Here is a 16,832-nt window from a genome sequence, read left to right as displayed (position 1 = left end):
CCCGAGGCCAAACTTACTTGCCGACCCCTGGTTTATGGAGTAAAATCTCAGCCGCGCATAAGCCCCTTTTACATTGGTGGATACCCTGTGTTTAACATGCAGATCTAGCATGTCATCTGTCCTTTTTACAATGACCAATGGTCGCGGGTCGTGGGAGGGATTTTTTTATTTATTTTATTATTATTATCATTTTATAAAATAAGGAAACCGCTGATGAGAGTAACGGCGGCAGCAGCAGGAGGTCACAGGTAGGTCATATATTTGCAAAATGAGTAACTGGAGAGAAGATATCCTCAAGCTACTCAGCCTCGGAGCTGAGGACGCCATAAACCGGCGTAGGTCCAGAACCACAAGGACGGTCCATTGTTTGAACAACTGGGCACAAAAATTAAAAACAAGGGCTTTGCAAGAAACGCATCCCGTCCAAATAAACACTCATCGGGATGTTCATCCATCCTTGTTTTGAAAATTAAACCTGACGCCGTATAAACTTGCTGATGTAGGGATATGTCATTCTACACGCCCACACAGCTTATGTTTTGCTATGTGGATAACGCCTCCCAACTCGCCTTCAAGCAGGATTTGGCAAATAACAATCTTTGCGTTTATATTGCGTTACACACTTGTTCATTATCCAGTGATTAATAGTGGGATTCAATCTAAAAACGCCTATAGACTATATGCTTAATGGCACATAAACAAATCAGCACTTGTGTTTGTTGTTCATATAACCTTAAGGCAATGATTAATCAAGACCTTATCTTTATTTCATTTTTGAAAGGGAAAAAAACACAGGTTGCATAGCGGGCTGGGTTCTATTTTGTATTTATCAAAATTTGCAGTTCCAGTTGTGGTCGAGTTGGGTGAAAGCATTGGCGCGATTGCGGGTCATACCTTCTGGTTCGCTGGTGCACACCCAAGTTTACCTTGGGAATTGATTTTTATCCATCATCTTAAGGTTTAAGGTATACTTCGCAACATCTTCTGTAAACTGATTTGTGCCTTATTCTTTTTCATGTTCCCATCGTGCTTTCTTGCGACCACAGAGAGGAAGGAAGTGGTGCTTCAGTAAGTTGCTTGCTGAAACTGAGTGTGACTTTCTTCTTTTATCTGAGCATTTGATATTAAAGCAATGTTTTCTTTGAATGCTTTGTTTGGATGTTTAAATGTGGTTTCCTTTTTTTTTTATTGTAGGTTAAGGTGGAAGGCCTATCTAAGTCAGCTCTAATTAAAAGCTTGACACCCAGAGTCATCCTATCCAACCATCTCTGTGTGAAAGGGACCAAAATGAGGGTTAACCTGGAAGATCAGAGCCGTCAAAAAGTGTCCTTCACCTTCGCACAGACAAAAAAGCCTCTGCAAAGTCCGTTGGTCGTCCCTGTCAGTCAAGATGAATCCATCACTGAACCTCTTGGTGCCTTGTCACAGTCAACCTTGGACAGAGCAGGGAGGAGTGCAGACAGCAAAGCTGAGCAAAAGCCTACACTCTCAGTGCCAACATCTGCAGCAGAGACACCTTCTCAAACATCAGTCTCCTGTTCCACCACACTCAAAGCAAACTCAACCAAGATACACTTCAAGAAGCAAATTCTTAGTGTGTCTGTGACGGAAGAGAAACCAACATCTCCCACATCAGAGGAGCTGCACAACCCTGAATCGAAAGTTTTAACAAAGTCAAGTGAAGTGCAGAGTGAAGGTGAATTTCCAGTGCCCCAGCCTCAGAATGTCATCAACATCTGCCCCTCTGAAAATACTCACACTGAAGCCTCAGAGATGAGAGTAAGCCCCATCCTCAAGAAGCCCGCTGCTTCCTCAGGAAAAGATGGTGATAGTTCCAGCAGTGCTGAACGAGATAATAATGTTTACAAAAGGATAACCAGGTCACAGTCGGATAGCGCTCCCCGTTGCTCAGAATCAGATGGAGATTTAGCCCTTACGTCTTCCAGGCGGAAATCAGTTGATTCGAAAAGTAAAACAGAGTCTGACAGCAGAGGCAAAGATGTAAAAAAGTCTTCCTCTAGTTCACGAAATGGAGAAAGGGAAAAGAATTCCTTGAAGAGGTCAGAGAATTACGAAAGGTCTTCAAGTTACTCCAAATCAGACCGCGAGTCTAGAACCACGTCTTTACGCTCATCTCGATCAGACAAGGATCGCAGAAGGTCCAGGTCGAGATCGCGGTCTCGGTCGAGAGGGTCTCGAACAAGTTCATCTCACTCCAGATCAGAGAGATACAGAAGTGACCGAGGATCCCGCTCTGAAAGATCTTACTATCACGATTCTGACAGGCGATCACACAGGAGTTCACCACGTAGAGAGAGAAGGCGTTCTCGATCTCGCACGGACAGAACTCGAGATAGTTCTGACTCCGAGGATGACCATAGGAAGACGAGGACAAGGACAAGTGACTCCAGCAGGTCAACCTACCACTCAAGTTCACATAGAGACTCAAAATCATCTTCCTTCTCAAAATCTGAGAAAGCCTCTAAATCTGTGGATTCTCCCCACTCCTCTGAGCTTGATAAAAGATTGCAATCTTCTAAATCTGAAAGGACTTCAAAACGATCATCAGATTCTGATTGCCAACGCAAGTGCTCCCCTGATTTGGACTCTTCTCACCGGAAAGCCAGTAGTCATCACAAGTCAGAGACAAACAACAAATCATCTTCTCATACCCAGTCTCAAACACATGACAAACACCAAAAAAGCTGCTCCGCTGACTCTGAGGGAGATCATAAGGGAAAACTACAATACTCTGACTCTTTGGATAATTGCAAAGAAAAGAAAACCAGCCGTGCAGAGTCAAAACCAGTAAGCCCTTCTAGATCTTGTGTAAAATCCCCTGGACATGACAGGCAGTCAGGTGATAGTTTTCACAGCTCTGGCAAAGCAGCGTCATGTGCAACCAGCACAGAATGTTGTTCTGAAAGTGAAACAGAAAAATCAAATTTGCAGCTAGGTGGAAATAAACAAGCTGATAAGGATGCTACGGAGATAGCCTTACCAGTCAATACGACACTGGAAGAGTCTTTGTCTAAGACAGAGCAAGAAACAAAAGTAGAATTTGAAATAGAAAATACAAGCGTCTCAGCTATAACAACAGACGAAAGCTTAAAGCATGTTAATGTTGCTCTGGAAAATGGGCCCAATTTGGAGGACGTCCTTTCCTCTAATAATCAACCACATGTAAACCTAAATAGAGCTGACTTTAGCTCCTGCAGAACTGATGATCTTGTAACATGCAAGCAGGATGACAAAGTTTTAGATCGTTCACCTGAGGCGAGGTCCTCCTTTGACACAATAGCTACACCAGTCACACATGATGTTGAGCAAAACACTCAATTGGAGATTGTTGAGCCAAATTTAACATTGACGGATGAGGAGCAACCTGTCACACCTGCGCCACCTATATCTGAATCATTGTGTCATGAATCTGAAATTGAGCCAGTTCAGGAGCAGCAAAATATTGATTCTTCAAAAAAGAGTAGCTTTACTACCAGAAAGTCCCGATGGGATATTGTTGGGCAGGACACCCCAGAGAGCGATAACTCACACAGGTTAGTTTGTGCCGAGAGTAAACCGACTGTTCAAGAAGTAGTATCAGTCAAAAAAATGTACTTTTCTAAAGACAGTAGCCAACAGGACTCTGACATAAAAGATAATATTCAGCAAGAAGCCGCTACACATTCCAATCTGATCATGGAGACCGAGGTGTCCGAGCAGGAAGTTTGTTCAGTCAGCATATCAGTGACAGCTGAGTACAACGACCAAGGTGAGCCTCCACAAGCAAGCACCAGCATTGACCACTGTGACTCAGAACCTCCTGCTTCTCAGAAACCAAACACAGATGAGCCTCCGCACATAGATGGTGCAGCACACACAGCATCTGCTGTGAAGACACATTGCTGGATTGGTGATGATTATGAAAACAAAAACAAGGAGAGCGCTCACAAAAGCAGATGTAGTAAAAGATCATCAGTCAGTCATGATGTGTCAGGAAAACAGAGTGAAGCCAGCGACAGTGACAACTCGGAGTATGATTCAGACTGTGACAAGGCTATAAGACAGTTGCACTCGGTAGTAGTGGTGCCAAAGAATTCGTCCATAACAAAAGATGCAGAGGACAAGGGAACGTCTCCGTGTCGTCCTGCAATTAAATTAGAGCCGACCAGTGGTGATGAAGCAGCTGATGCGAATATCACAGGTATCCCGAGTCAGGTCAACTCACAGCTAACACAACCCACAGTAAAGACTGGTTTAAACGATTCACCCAACAACAGTGTGTTGTGTCAGTCCCAGAGCAACATGATAGACAGCACCAGTCACTCGGAGAGCACCGGCTCTGTCAGCGGACACATGTTTGTGGCCGGTCATATCTGTGCCCGTGCAAGTGCCTCGGATTCTACCCACATGCTTGATAATTCCAGGACGTTTGACCATGGGCTCAAACAACATGAAATGAGCAACCAAAGTGAACAGTCATATTCGCATTACAGACACGATAACTTCCCTAGTGTTGATAATATCAGTGGGAAGAATGGATTCAGCCTGGGTTGGGATTTTTGTCAGCCAGAACAGCCAACTAGTACATGCCAGCAGCCTGATAGCAGCCACGGGCCACAGTTAACAAACACTAAACTGCCAGATGCCATTTCCAATGGTCCAGAGCAAAGACAGACTATTGCCTCCTGCACACACCAATCCCTAAATGTGCAGAGTAGCCAAAAACCCTACCTCCATGCACATGAACATTATCAGGAACCTTCCAGTGAAATCCATCCTGACTCTCTCACTAATGACCACGATGACTACGGTGGGGATAAATCATCATCAAGACTTAGTAAAACAGCTGTTGAATGTAGTGCATTTCACACTTCAGCATCATCGAGCTTTGTACAAGGTCATGAAATAAGCAGTAACAGCAGAGGTTCTACTGCACCAGACCCCTCCAGAGAGGACAGCTTCAGACAACACAGAGCCAGAGGTCCTCCTAAGAAAAGACGTCCAGAATTTGGTTCTGACTCGGACAATGAGGCAGAACCTTCGGGCAAGAGGGAGCGTCAAGGAGATGCTGTGGTTTCCAAGCCTCTTGTAAAAGCTGAAGTACCTCGGCCGTCATTCACTCTTCTGGACTTTCAGGATGCCAACAAATGGAAGGACTTTGCCAAGTTTAAAAGGATGCCCCCTTACTTTGACTTGATTGAAGAGAACCTGTACCTTACCGAGAGGTGAGTTGATAACCAGCAAGATTGGCTAGGGTACTCTGATAATATTTAGACGATAGTAATGGAAGTGTTTATTTTTTGTGCTGTTATCTGCAGAAAGAAAAGCAAATCTCATCGTGATATAAAGAGGATGCAGTGTGAATGTCCAGTGCTGCCCAGGGAGGATCGTGCTAGAGGAGTGTTTGCTTGTGGGGAAGACTGTTTAAACCGGCTGCTCATGATTGAATGGTAAGTTTGTCATAAGTCACGAGACTCTTGTACATTATGGAAGCACTCAGGTCTTTAAAGTAAACATTTGACTTAGGGCTCGGCGATTTTGGACAAAAATAAAATCCCGATTTTTTTTTTTCTCTGAAAACCCGATTTTCGATTTCGATTTCGATTTTTTTGGTAAAACTACAAAAGACAATGGAATAAATTGTTTAAAATATTTTATCTTTATTTTTAAAGAAAAATAGCAAACAAATTTCCCTATTGGGAATGAAGTGCAATTGAAAGATACTGTTAATCCTCCTTGAGTTTAGTAAAGTAACAACATTTACAATTTTCTTGACCAAACAAAGATGACGGGCTCTGTCTGTAATGCAGCCAGCTGCAAAAAAGGAAAATCGATTTTCCGATTTTCCTTTTTTAACATCGATTTTGATTAATAAATCCGATTTAAGATTTAAAATCGATTAATCGCACAGCCCTAATTTGACTCCATTTCTAGATTTGGAAATATTTTGTATATAAAGAAAATTGCTCAGTTAGTGGGAAAAGCTACAAACCACGTGCTGGGTCAGTTTTCCTGAATTATGAGTTAACAGTTGGAGTTCTGCAGAATAATAATTGCGTCTGTCCTAGACAAAAACAAAGACAGGATATATAACCGAAAAGTTAAGCAAACCGTATATTCTGTGTATATATCTGGTTAACTGTTAACACTGAAATGTTCCAAAATATGTTTGACAATGCCTGTACAGTAGTTATCCTTGCTCTATACATTATAAAGAGGCTATACTCTGGTAGGATACTCCAGTGGTGAATCAAGGCGATAGTGGAATTATACCAAAATTAGGGCTGTTCGATTAATCGATTTTAAATCTTAATCGCGATTATGTAATTAGAACGATGTTAAAACGTGAAAATCGTAAAATCGATTTTTCACTTTTTTTTTCTTTTTTTCTTTTTTTTTTTAATTTATTTATTTATTTTTACCTTGTCTGCACACATATTAATGATTGATACCATATTAATGATTGATGGAAATACCTCTCAATACCTGCGACAAGTGCCCCATGGGAGAGGCTCTTTAGTGTAGGAGGGGGCGTTGTAACATGCCACCGGGCATCCCTCAAGCCAGATGCGGTAGACCGGCTCGTGTTCCTTGCAAAAAACTTGCAAATGTGAATAGCAAATGTAATGACTGACATTACACACCTCTACCTCCTTCATGGGTTGGATTATTATTTAACATGCAAAGACCCAGTTTAGTTTAATTAGAAAATGTCTTGTTTTATTTAATTGGAAATATAACTTACTGTATGTTTGCAAGTGCTGATTTGCTGATTTCTTTTTTTCAGAGATAAAACTTTATATTTTATTATATTTTTTAAAACTTTTTTTCAACTTATTTTACGGAGTTTTGCATTTTATTCATTCATTTTTGGTTTAATAAGAGCAAAGTTTGCACTTAAAGCCCGTAATCGAAAATCGGATTTTGAGAGAAAAAAATCGAGATTTTATTTTTGAGCAAAATCGAACAGCCCTAACCACAATGACATTATAACCTTCTTTGCAGGAGTTAAACCTGCAAAAAAGTCATCTGTTTTGGTTTAGAACGAGACAACAATGAATCTTCACTGATTAGACAAAGACAGGGGTTGGGGAATATTGTGGACCCCAGCAGCTCTGACAGCATCGACTTAACCTGCACCCAGAAATCATTGATAACTGAACAAAACAAATGCATCACAGTGCCCGGTGTCTGATCATGGCAATTACATCCTAAAGCATTTGACGGGAATAGCATAAGGTGCATAATCTTAAAGTGTATGAGTTGATGTGCCCAGATTTTTGGAGGAAATGTTTAGATTGGACCATGTACTTTTCCAGTCAGGATTTACCGTAGCGCTGTGGATTTTCCTCACTCACACCTTTTCAACTGTCATTACATCCGTGGAATGATCAAGCAGAGAGTTATATATACACGTTACAATCCTTCAAGAGCCCTGATCAGGACCAGTCCACTTTTCCACAGGGTGCTCTGGCAAGGGCTCATCCCAAGGCACCCAGTATGCCTTTATTGCAGATCCGAGTCTTAAGTAAAGAAAATGAGAAGTGCCTGCCGGGTTATATTTCTCTTTGATATCGTGAAAGGAAGGAAGTCTGGTGCCTGTACATAGAAGGTCGTCCCGGAGTTGAGGGTTCATTCGCTCTGACTCTATGGCCCGCCAAGGGACATTAGATTCCCTGTCTTTCCAGACGTGCTTTGGCCTAATCTGAAACGGATTATGGTTCAAATTTAGGTCTGCGATTAAATTTGGAAGGCGGGTACTAAGAGAATCATAAAGAATAAGAGATTAATCCTAGGTAAAACATACATTTTGACGGTTATTTTTTTTCTTGCAGAGACACATAAAAAGAGCTCCAACTCTTTTCGAATTATTCAGGATTTTCATGTTCAAGCAAAGGAAATTTTCTTAAACTGTTTTACTGAGAGAAGGGGTAGATCTTAATGCCAATGTATGTGAAGGATGTACAAATAGGGATGTCAGAAGGCAGATTTTCATTTATCTGGGTCTTATTTATTGGGAGAAGGGTAGAATTAACATCACTTTTGTCTTGAAATTTCTTTTATAGTTCATCACGGTGCTTGAATGGAGGATACTGCTCCAACCGCCGCTTTCAAATGAAACAGCATGCAGATTTCGAGGTGATCCTTACAGAAGACAAGGGCTGGGGATTACGAGCTGCTAAAGACTTGGCTTCGTAAGTCATTATATTATTACTTTTTAAAATTCACTTGATGATGAAAGGTCTTTCAGAAGGCTACTTTCTGTATTGGAAGTAGTCGGGATGCATATTGAAAGTACCGTACCCCATTTTCAGTAAATGTGTAACATCTCGCATAATGATTTTTTTTTTAAACGTTAATTTTATTATTGGGGAAAATGCAGATGTTCCTGAATACGTTTTGTGATTGTGTATTATTAGTTGTTTATGTTGGCGTCATAGACAACAGGATATGTTTTTAAAATGTCATATCTATTACTTAGAAACACGTTTGTCCTGGAATACTGTGGTGAAGTCCTGGACCACAAGGAGTTCAAAACACGAGTGAAAGAATATGCTCGCAATAAGAACATCCACTACTATTTTATGGCTCTAAAGAATAACGAGGTAAGTAAATTGATGAACAGTATTCCAACCGCAGTGAGTTTTGATAATTCTGATGAAGTGACTGAAAGAAATGCTCTCCGTTATGTTTTGCTGTTGCAGATCATTGATGCAACATTGAAGGGGAATTGCTCTCGGTTTATGAACCACAGCTGTGAGCCCAACTGTGAAACCCAAAAGGTACAGAGCCAAAGAAAAGCTCCTTATCATACTGCATATTTCTCTTTATATTTTCTGACTTGATGGTTTGTTTATTTTTAAATCATTTCCCAGTGGACCGTTAATGGCCAGCTTCGGGTTGGGTTCTTCACCACCAAGGTTGTCCCTGTAGGAACTGAACTGACCTTTGACTACCAGTTTCAGAGATATGGGTATGGTTTCTCTCCTCCTACTTTTCATATGTACATACAACCAATAGCCACATAATCATAAAAAGTGAATGGTTAACATTTTTGGTTAATGGTTTAGCCAAGGCCCATTCATCTTTGTTTAATCTAATTTTACAGGAAAGAAGCACAGAAATGTTTCTGTGGCACGCCCAGCTGCAGAGGCTTCCTGGGTGGAGAGAACCGAGTTAGTGTTCGAGCAGCTGGAGGGAAGATGAAGAAAGACCGCAATCGAAAGAGTGCTCTCACCACGGTCAGTTTTGTCTGCCGTAATTGACTGCTTATCTTGCATTCATCTGAAATGCAGTTTAGGCTTTTCAGAGGAGTGTGAAGTATTCTCAAGCACAACCCAAAGATTTTTAATGGGCTTAAGTCTAGACCCTTTTGAACCAATCCATGTGTGAAAATGAGATTTCATGCTCCCTGAACCACTGCTTCACAAATTGAGACCGCAAAGACATCCTGCAATATGCCCACACCATGAAAGAAAAAAAAAACTATGTGAAACACCTTGGTCTTTATGTTATCCAGGTAGACAATCACTTTTTTTTTTTTTTTTTTTTTTTTTTCAAATTATTTCTGGACTGATCATATTGTTAACTTTAGACCTGACCGACTGAAACACCCCCGGGTTGTAACTGTCACCACAGACTTGTGTGGTAGACACTAAGCAGGATCGGTGCATCAATTCATCTACCACTCTTTACTCTAATCTACCCATCATGAAAGCTTTTTTTTTTTTTTTACTCCTCGCGATTCCAATACTTCTGTTGCTGAGTCTTTTTATTTTTGTTTATACTTGCTTAGCCTCTCCAAGTGCTTTTTCTTGTTCTCCACGGCTATTCGGCCGCAATACTTTCATTTATTTTGCATTGTGTCTAGAAATACTCTTACTATTAAACATTGCCATGAGTTCTACTTCTGATTTTCCTCACTTAGATTTCAACAAGTAATTTCAGATTTAAATCATTTTTGATTGTTTTTTTTGTTTTTTGTTTTTTCTCCTGACCACATTTCTTTCCTGAATGTAGTTCATGAGATGATTCACCTTAATCCCTGTTTTGTTTTCTTGCTGTGGATCACTAATTTGGCCCTTTTTAAACAGAGTAACATCTTAACCACAACCAGAGGATGTCTGTTCGAACAGGGTTGTTCAAGGAATGAGAAGTTAATCACTGCATCAGTAAGGGTTAACTAACTTGTTGCCACCTTTATAAACTGGACTACTTATAAATGAAATTGCCTCAATTTGACATTTATATAGCAATGGCCTCAGATTTCAGATAATACATTTTGAACACAGGATGTCTTAATTGTTTAGATGGGTTGTAAATAGTTAAACTATCAGGAGATTCCAAAATAATCCATTGATTTTTTTTTTTTTTTGGATCATTCCTTTGCTTCAATTTCTTTCAGTATAATCAATAATGTATGCCAGAAGCTGTCCTTGCCTATCAAATATTATATAAAGTCCCATTTCATTTATCACAACAGTACATTTATAAATCAGCTTTCTTACAATATTCCTACTGATGTAGGTAGTTGATTTAAAAAAAAAAAAAAAAATATGAGGCCAACATGTGTTTATTAGAAAAATGTCTTAGTATTACAGTTTGACACTTGTAATGTTGCTCCACAGGTGGATGAGGAGTTGGAGGCGTTGCTGGAGAATGGAGAAGGCCTGTACGATGAGAAGCAGGTGGTGTCTCTCTGCAGATTAATGGTCCGAGTGGAAACTACGGAGCAGAAACTCATCTGTCTCAAACTCATACAAGTATGATTTGAAAGGTTCTTCCCTTCTCTTTTTTGTAGTCTTTTATCCTTTGCACTCTGTATATATATCTTTATATCTTTTTGTTGAACAGGATACTCAAAATTCATCCTGCCTGAAACAGTTCTTAGACCATCACGGGTTGTCTTTGTTATGGATCTTCATGGTGGAGCTCTCTGAGGCCAAAGGCAACAGTGCAAATAATGGCAAACTCCAGTTTGAGGTGAACTTTCAGTGATTTAGATGAAACATACCTTGATTTAATATTTGCATTGTCTGTGGTAATCGGTACTTATCAGCTGCTGCTCTTTGATTACTGATGGTCTATTCTGCTTGTAGATTATGAAGACTTTGGCTGTGCTGCCCATCTCAACCAAGAACATGCTGGAGGAGAGCAGAGTCCTGACTTTCATTCAACGCTGGGCCCAAACAAAAGCTCTTCCTCAGCAGACGGAGATGGATGGCTACTCCAGCGAGAATACCTCTCGGGCCCAAACCCCTCTCAATACTCCCGATGGTTCCTCCACTAAACTAGGACCAGAATTGGATGGTGAGGCCTCCAAACCTGCCATGTTGAGACGTCTGAAAATCATCAGTGAAAACAGTCTGGACAGTGCGCTCTCCGATGCTAGCAAAGCATCGGATGGGAAAGAGGAAGAGGAGGAGGAGGAGGATGATGAGGAAGAAGATGAAAACTCACATGCAGATTCCCCTAATGCAAAACAGTTGAAGGCAGAAACTTCGGACCCAACAAAAGAATCAGTGGAAGAGCCAGTCAAAGAAGTCGGTGACGAGAAACAACAAGAAGAAGTGGAGATGAGTTCAAGCAGTCAAGTCCAACATGAGAACGTGGATTTGAACGATAAAAATGAGTTTGGTGAGAAAATGAAGGAAACAGAGATGAAAGAGGGCGAGGGTCAAAAGGAGGAACTTCAGGAGTCAGAAGATCCCATCAGTGACCAAGAGAGTGGAAACAAACAGACAAGTCAGACAGTGCCAGAAAATGCTGAATTGGAACAAGAACATCATGATAAAGCCGATGAGACCGAGAGTCAGTCTAACCCAACTGATGTTGCTGATCTTTCAACTGCGCAGCCATCAGATAATATGGAAGTGCAGGAGGAGGTTCATGAGGCTCAGAAACCTCCTGAAAGCACTGAGCCCCTTCCCAGAGAACCTGCTCCTACGGTCTCTGAGACCTCAGAGGCCGCCGTGCCTCCTGGGGTCATAGCGGTGCCTTTGGAGCCGTCGGGGATAGGAACTCCTTCTCAGGATGAAGAGGACGGAGTCTCTGATGTGGAGAGTGAGAGGAGCCAGGAGCCCCAGCTCAGTGTTTTGGACATAAGTGGCATGGCCGCCAAGCTTCTGGAAAGCTGGAAGGATCTGAAGGTTCGTTCAAAAGGCGAATTTTGTCTGATATGGACCAAATTGTAAAGTGTTAGTTTACAGTTTGTTTGTTTTTCCCTGAAATTAAAAATAACTTGTCGTTTTAGGAGGTGTACAGAATACCTAAAAAAAGCCAGGTGGAAAAGGAAGCCAGAAGTAAGTTTCTTACTTTCTGAAGCTTAATTTAGTTTTAAGATTGTTTTATTTTGATTTTTAACTGATCAATTTTCTAGCAGATCGTAGCCGAGATCGAGACACGGCTTTAACACCACGCAACACCTCTGGAAGCCGAGAACGCGAGCGAGAGCGGGAAAAGGAGAAGGAACGTGACAGAGACCGAGATTATGAGAGAGACAGAGATCGAGATCGAGACTGGGAAAGGGACAGAGAACGGGACAGAGACCGAGAGCGAGACCGAGAGCGAGAACGGGACAGAGACAGAGAACGAGACCGAGACCGAGACCGGGACCGAGACCGGGACCGGGATCGTGATCGTGCTTCAGACAAAACTCCTCGCAGCTCTGAAAGACGAAGGAGACGCTCCCTGTCTCCACCACCTTCATCCTACGAGAGGAGCAGTCGTCGCACTGAGGAGCGGTAAGGATTAAGGCTGAATTATGGTTCTGCGTCAAAACGACGCCGTGCCTACGGCGTGTGGTTTTTGTACACGCAGAGGACACGCCGTCACATGCGCCGTCAGTGACGTGCACCTCCCGAAAATTGTAACTACGCGTCGAGGAGACGCAGACCACACGCAGACCGAGAGGGCTGTGATTGGTTCGTTTGAAAGCGAAGCATTTCCGGTTTCCGGTTTGAATCAGTAGTAAACTTCCAGGGCTTTTTTCTTCGTTTATATGTGATTTTTTTTGTTTTTGTTTTTTGCACAATAGTTGTCCTTATTTCTTTGATTTACTTTGACCGGAAAAAGTCGGATAAACCATTCAGAAAAAGATCGCTAACTAGTGGCCGCGGGGGGTACTGCACCGCGACCAAATGGAGAGACGGAGAACTCTGAACGATTCGTGACGGGGTCACGGGTGCGCCGTGTGCTCTGCGTGTGTGTGACGCAGAACCATACCCGCACCTTTATTGGGATCTGTGATGTGATATTGCCGTGCGTGTCCTCTTTAGAGGCTATACTTTTCTACCAAAGTGGTTCCAGCGCTAGCTCAGAGCCACTGCCTCACTTAGAATCAGTTTTTGTTTTTCATTTTAAACAGCCAGCCACTAACAAAGCCCCCGCCCAGAGCCAGCAGAAGTTGTACTACTTCGGCTTATTTGGGAGCACTGGTTACATCAGGTGCTATGGGCGGTTTCATCTCGACAACCAAAACATTGTGACCACCATTGTTAAGTCGCATCTGTGTGAAGCTAGTAGAGGCGAAAAAACTAATGAAAATGAATTAACAAAGAATGCAGTGGTCCCACACACTACGGCCATTACTGGACTGCAAAACAAATTTGACCGCATGACATACCAGCAGGTCTGACGGAAACATTTTTGTTTGCTCCATTTAATAAGAGACAGCAAAAGCCATTGTAGCCTCTAGTGTGCTTAATTCAAATGAGAATAATAAAAAGCTGGGCTTCAACATGAAGGTGAATTGGAGGCAGCAGTGGAGGAAAAGCTTGTAATGTTTTAGAATCGGCGGTCAGTGTTTCTGAACATCGTGTGATGTGTGGCATAAATACTGAATACTGTAACAAAGTTTCCCTTCAGGGATTGATAAAGTAGACCTTAATGGAATTGCTGTTTAAGACACGCTTAAGGAATAAGGACTGGCAACATTAGGAGAGAAAACAAGATAAATACTGTGATCTGTATCTTTTGTGAACTGTGGTCCTCTATAGAAATTGAGTTTGCAATAAAGGGAGGCTCAAACGACACAGCAATAGATATAACTATAACTATAGCTAATAGCTCTGTCTGTATGTATATGAAAGAAAACAAAAAACTTTGGGCCAAATCCACAAAAGGATTGCGCGGCTTTTGTGGCCGCTAAATCGGTGCAAATGAGACAAAAAGAGAGCGTCTAATTCACAAAGCACCCGCAAAGGGAGAATTGCTCCACAAACTGCGCTGCCAAGCACATAGTGGCATTGTGCGCCTGTGCCGTTTGCATGCATGCAAATTAGGTAATATTCATACATTCGGCGCAAAATTGCCCCCTTTCTATGCAAATAAGCCTCATTGCAAAAACCGTCTAATTCACAAAGGCCAGCGCTATTTGCCACACGCAAAAATTGTGGAGCAAATACCGTCTTTTCGAAGCGTGTATTAAACTGCGCGCAAACTCCTCACTCCCCATCTCTCTGTTTCTCTCTCTCTTCAATGTCATTCAAGCCTGTGTGATACTGAATGATATTAAGGGTGAAATCTATAGTCAGACATGACTGTAGACAGTCAGATCAAGTGGGGTTGTGGACTTATCTCGGATTTAAAAATAAAAATAACAGGAGCTCAGGATTCATCCTATAAGGGGCTGCTTTATTACAAACAATTCCATATAAACATATAAATCTAGAATGTGTGTGTTTAACAGCTTAATAATGTCATCACATATCACAACATATATCAGACTTATAATAAAATAGCGCTGATCGTGTCCCTGTGAAGCTCAGCGTCAGTCAGGACTCTCAGCTGCTGCTGCAGATGCAGCCGCGGTGAGTGGGCTTGCCACCCGTCCCTTGAAATACGGAATTGTTACGTAATTGGGAATTAGAATTCATATAAAACAGTTTATTCCGTATTTCACAATCGTCCCATGCGCGTCTGTCACATACGCACACACTAGTTATGCCTAAATAATGGTCTGCGTTAAATCGACGCAGAGCCTACGCCGTAAGGTTACGCCGTAGTGTACGCGGCGACGCGCACTGTACGGTGCGCCAGCCGCGTAACCTATGCCGTATGCTCTGCGTCGATTTAACGCGGAACCATAAATCATCCTTGAGCAGCACTGAGGGAGGAGGGGGAGCGGGCTGCCGGGCCGTCTTCGCACAGTGTCTTGATGATTTGTAATACAGGCTGGGCCTACCGTTAGTTCTTAAACTGTAAAAAATCTGGGGGGGGGGGGACAAAAGCATGAGTTTGAAAAGTGGGGAGGGATGTTTTATTTTCACTCGCTTTATTTTTTTATTTCTGCAGTTTTCATTATGGACCAATCTGTGTGCTGAAATTGGGAGAACACTGGAAACAGCTCCGCTCACTTACTCAGACAAGGGCAAATTGCACTCAGCCGCAAAACTTTATGGGCGTGTTTGCGCCGGCATATCATTAGAGCAAAATCTTTTGTGAATAGGACCTTAAGGCGGGGCAAATTGCGGGCGCAAATGCGGCGCAATTCACAGCGCTATTTGCGGGCGCTATCTGTTCTTTGTGGATTTGGCCCTCTGGTTCAAGCTGGTTGGGGACGGTGTAGCATAATTAAGTTTTAGTCATGTTCTTTTGTTTTATTTTCCTTTTCTCTTTTTGAAGGTTTGACCCATCAAATAGCAAGACCCCGAGAGGCGGCAAGGAGCGCAACAAGCTATCCACCGAGGAGCGTCGAAAACTGTTCGAACAGGAAGTTGCTCAGCGAGAAGCTCAAAAACAACAGCAGCTTCAACAGCAACAACAACAACAGCAGCAGCAACAGCAGCAGCAAATTCAGACTATGGCTTATGACGCTGCTCTGGCCTACACCTCCAGCTCCGGCTTCATCACCTACCCTCCCGGATACCCTATCCAGACTTTTGTGGATCCCACCAACCCTAATGCCGGCAAAGTTCTTCTTCCCACCCCTCCGGTGGACCCCGCTATCAACTATGAAGAGACTCCTCCCCAGCCCCTTATCTCAGACATGGGTCTGCCTCCTTCATCTTCCGCTTCTCAGACCACTCCCGTCTCTAATCTCGCTCAGCACATAACCACAACTAACCTCGCCACTGGCACCCCCCAGCAGTACGCCCAGCCGAATGTAGCAACCCAGGACGCGGGAGTAGCTGTGCTCTCTGTACCGGCTCAGTCAGCTCCTCAGGTACAGGGCCAGCAGAGCTACGCCACTCTCTGGGATCCCACCACCCAGCAGGCAGTGACGGTGCAGACGCAGCCGGCACAGCAGTATGCCACAGCTCCAGGACAGGCTCCCACACAGACGGCCATTTATTACCAAGGCCAACCATGTCCAACTATCTACAGCATCCCCACTCCCTACCCCCAAGCCAGCACCCCAGTCATACAGGTAGGAATTTCTTTCTCTGCTCTTGGATTTACGAGGGAGTTGATTCTGATCTTCTGTTCGATTAATCGATTTTAAATCGTAATCGCGATTATGTAATTAGAACGATGTTAAAACGTGAAATTTTTTTTTATTTTTATTTATTTATTTTTTTTTACCTTGTCTGCACACATATTAATGATTGATACCATATTAATGATTGATGGAAATACCTCTCAATACCTGCGACAAGTGCCCCATCGGAGAGGCTCTTTAGTGTAGGAGGGGGCGTTGGAACATGCCACCGGTAGACCGGCTCGTGTTCCTTGCAAAAAACTTGCAAATGTGAATAGCAAATGTAATGACTGACATTACACACCTCTACCTCCTTCATGGGTTGCATTATTATTTAGCATGCACCCAGTTTAGTTTAATTAGAAAATGTCTTGTTTTATTTAATTGGAAATATAACTTACTGTATGTTTGC

At 42.5% G+C, this 16,832-nt stretch overlaps 1 protein-coding gene across 4 annotated transcripts in view; it reads left to right on the top strand.

Moving 5' to 3' along the window:
• Positions 1 to 16,832, top strand: part of setd2 (SET domain containing 2, histone lysine methyltransferase) — a 37,952-nt gene that overhangs the window by 14,170 nt on the left and 6,950 nt on the right. The window contains exons 2-16 of one of the 4 annotated variants that reach the window (XM_061716729.1): positions 1,047 to 1,068; positions 1,195 to 5,225; positions 5,319 to 5,450; positions 8,067 to 8,195; positions 8,483 to 8,606; positions 8,706 to 8,783; positions 8,877 to 8,974; positions 9,110 to 9,242; positions 10,095 to 10,172; positions 10,629 to 10,763; positions 10,855 to 10,983; positions 11,100 to 12,149; positions 12,254 to 12,302; positions 12,383 to 12,743; positions 15,625 to 16,369. In XM_061716729.1, coding sequence (XP_061572713.1) covers positions 1,047 to 1,068; positions 1,195 to 5,225; positions 5,319 to 5,450; positions 8,067 to 8,195; positions 8,483 to 8,606; positions 8,706 to 8,783; positions 8,877 to 8,974; positions 9,110 to 9,242; positions 10,095 to 10,172; positions 10,629 to 10,763; positions 10,855 to 10,983; positions 11,100 to 12,149; positions 12,254 to 12,302; positions 12,383 to 12,743; positions 15,625 to 16,369 — 7,294 coding nt within the window. Of the gene's footprint in view, positions 1 to 1,046; positions 1,069 to 1,194; positions 5,226 to 5,318; positions 5,451 to 8,066; positions 8,196 to 8,482; positions 8,607 to 8,705; positions 8,784 to 8,876; positions 8,975 to 9,109; positions 9,243 to 10,094; positions 10,173 to 10,628; positions 10,764 to 10,854; positions 10,984 to 11,099; positions 12,150 to 12,253; positions 12,303 to 12,379; positions 12,744 to 15,624; positions 16,370 to 16,832 lie in introns of all 4 variants that reach the window. The other 3 variants (XM_061716727.1, XM_061716731.1, XM_061716730.1) reach the window with 3 other exon arrangements.

The sequence above is a fragment of the Cololabis saira genome, chromosome 3 (assembly GCF_033807715.1).
Source record: "Cololabis saira isolate AMF1-May2022 chromosome 3, fColSai1.1, whole genome shotgun sequence".
In the NCBI taxonomy this organism is placed as follows: domain Eukaryota; kingdom Metazoa; phylum Chordata; class Actinopteri; order Beloniformes; family Belonidae; genus Cololabis; species Cololabis saira.
Note: the sequence above shows the minus strand (reverse complement) of the source record. Positions and strands in the feature narration are given on the sequence as shown.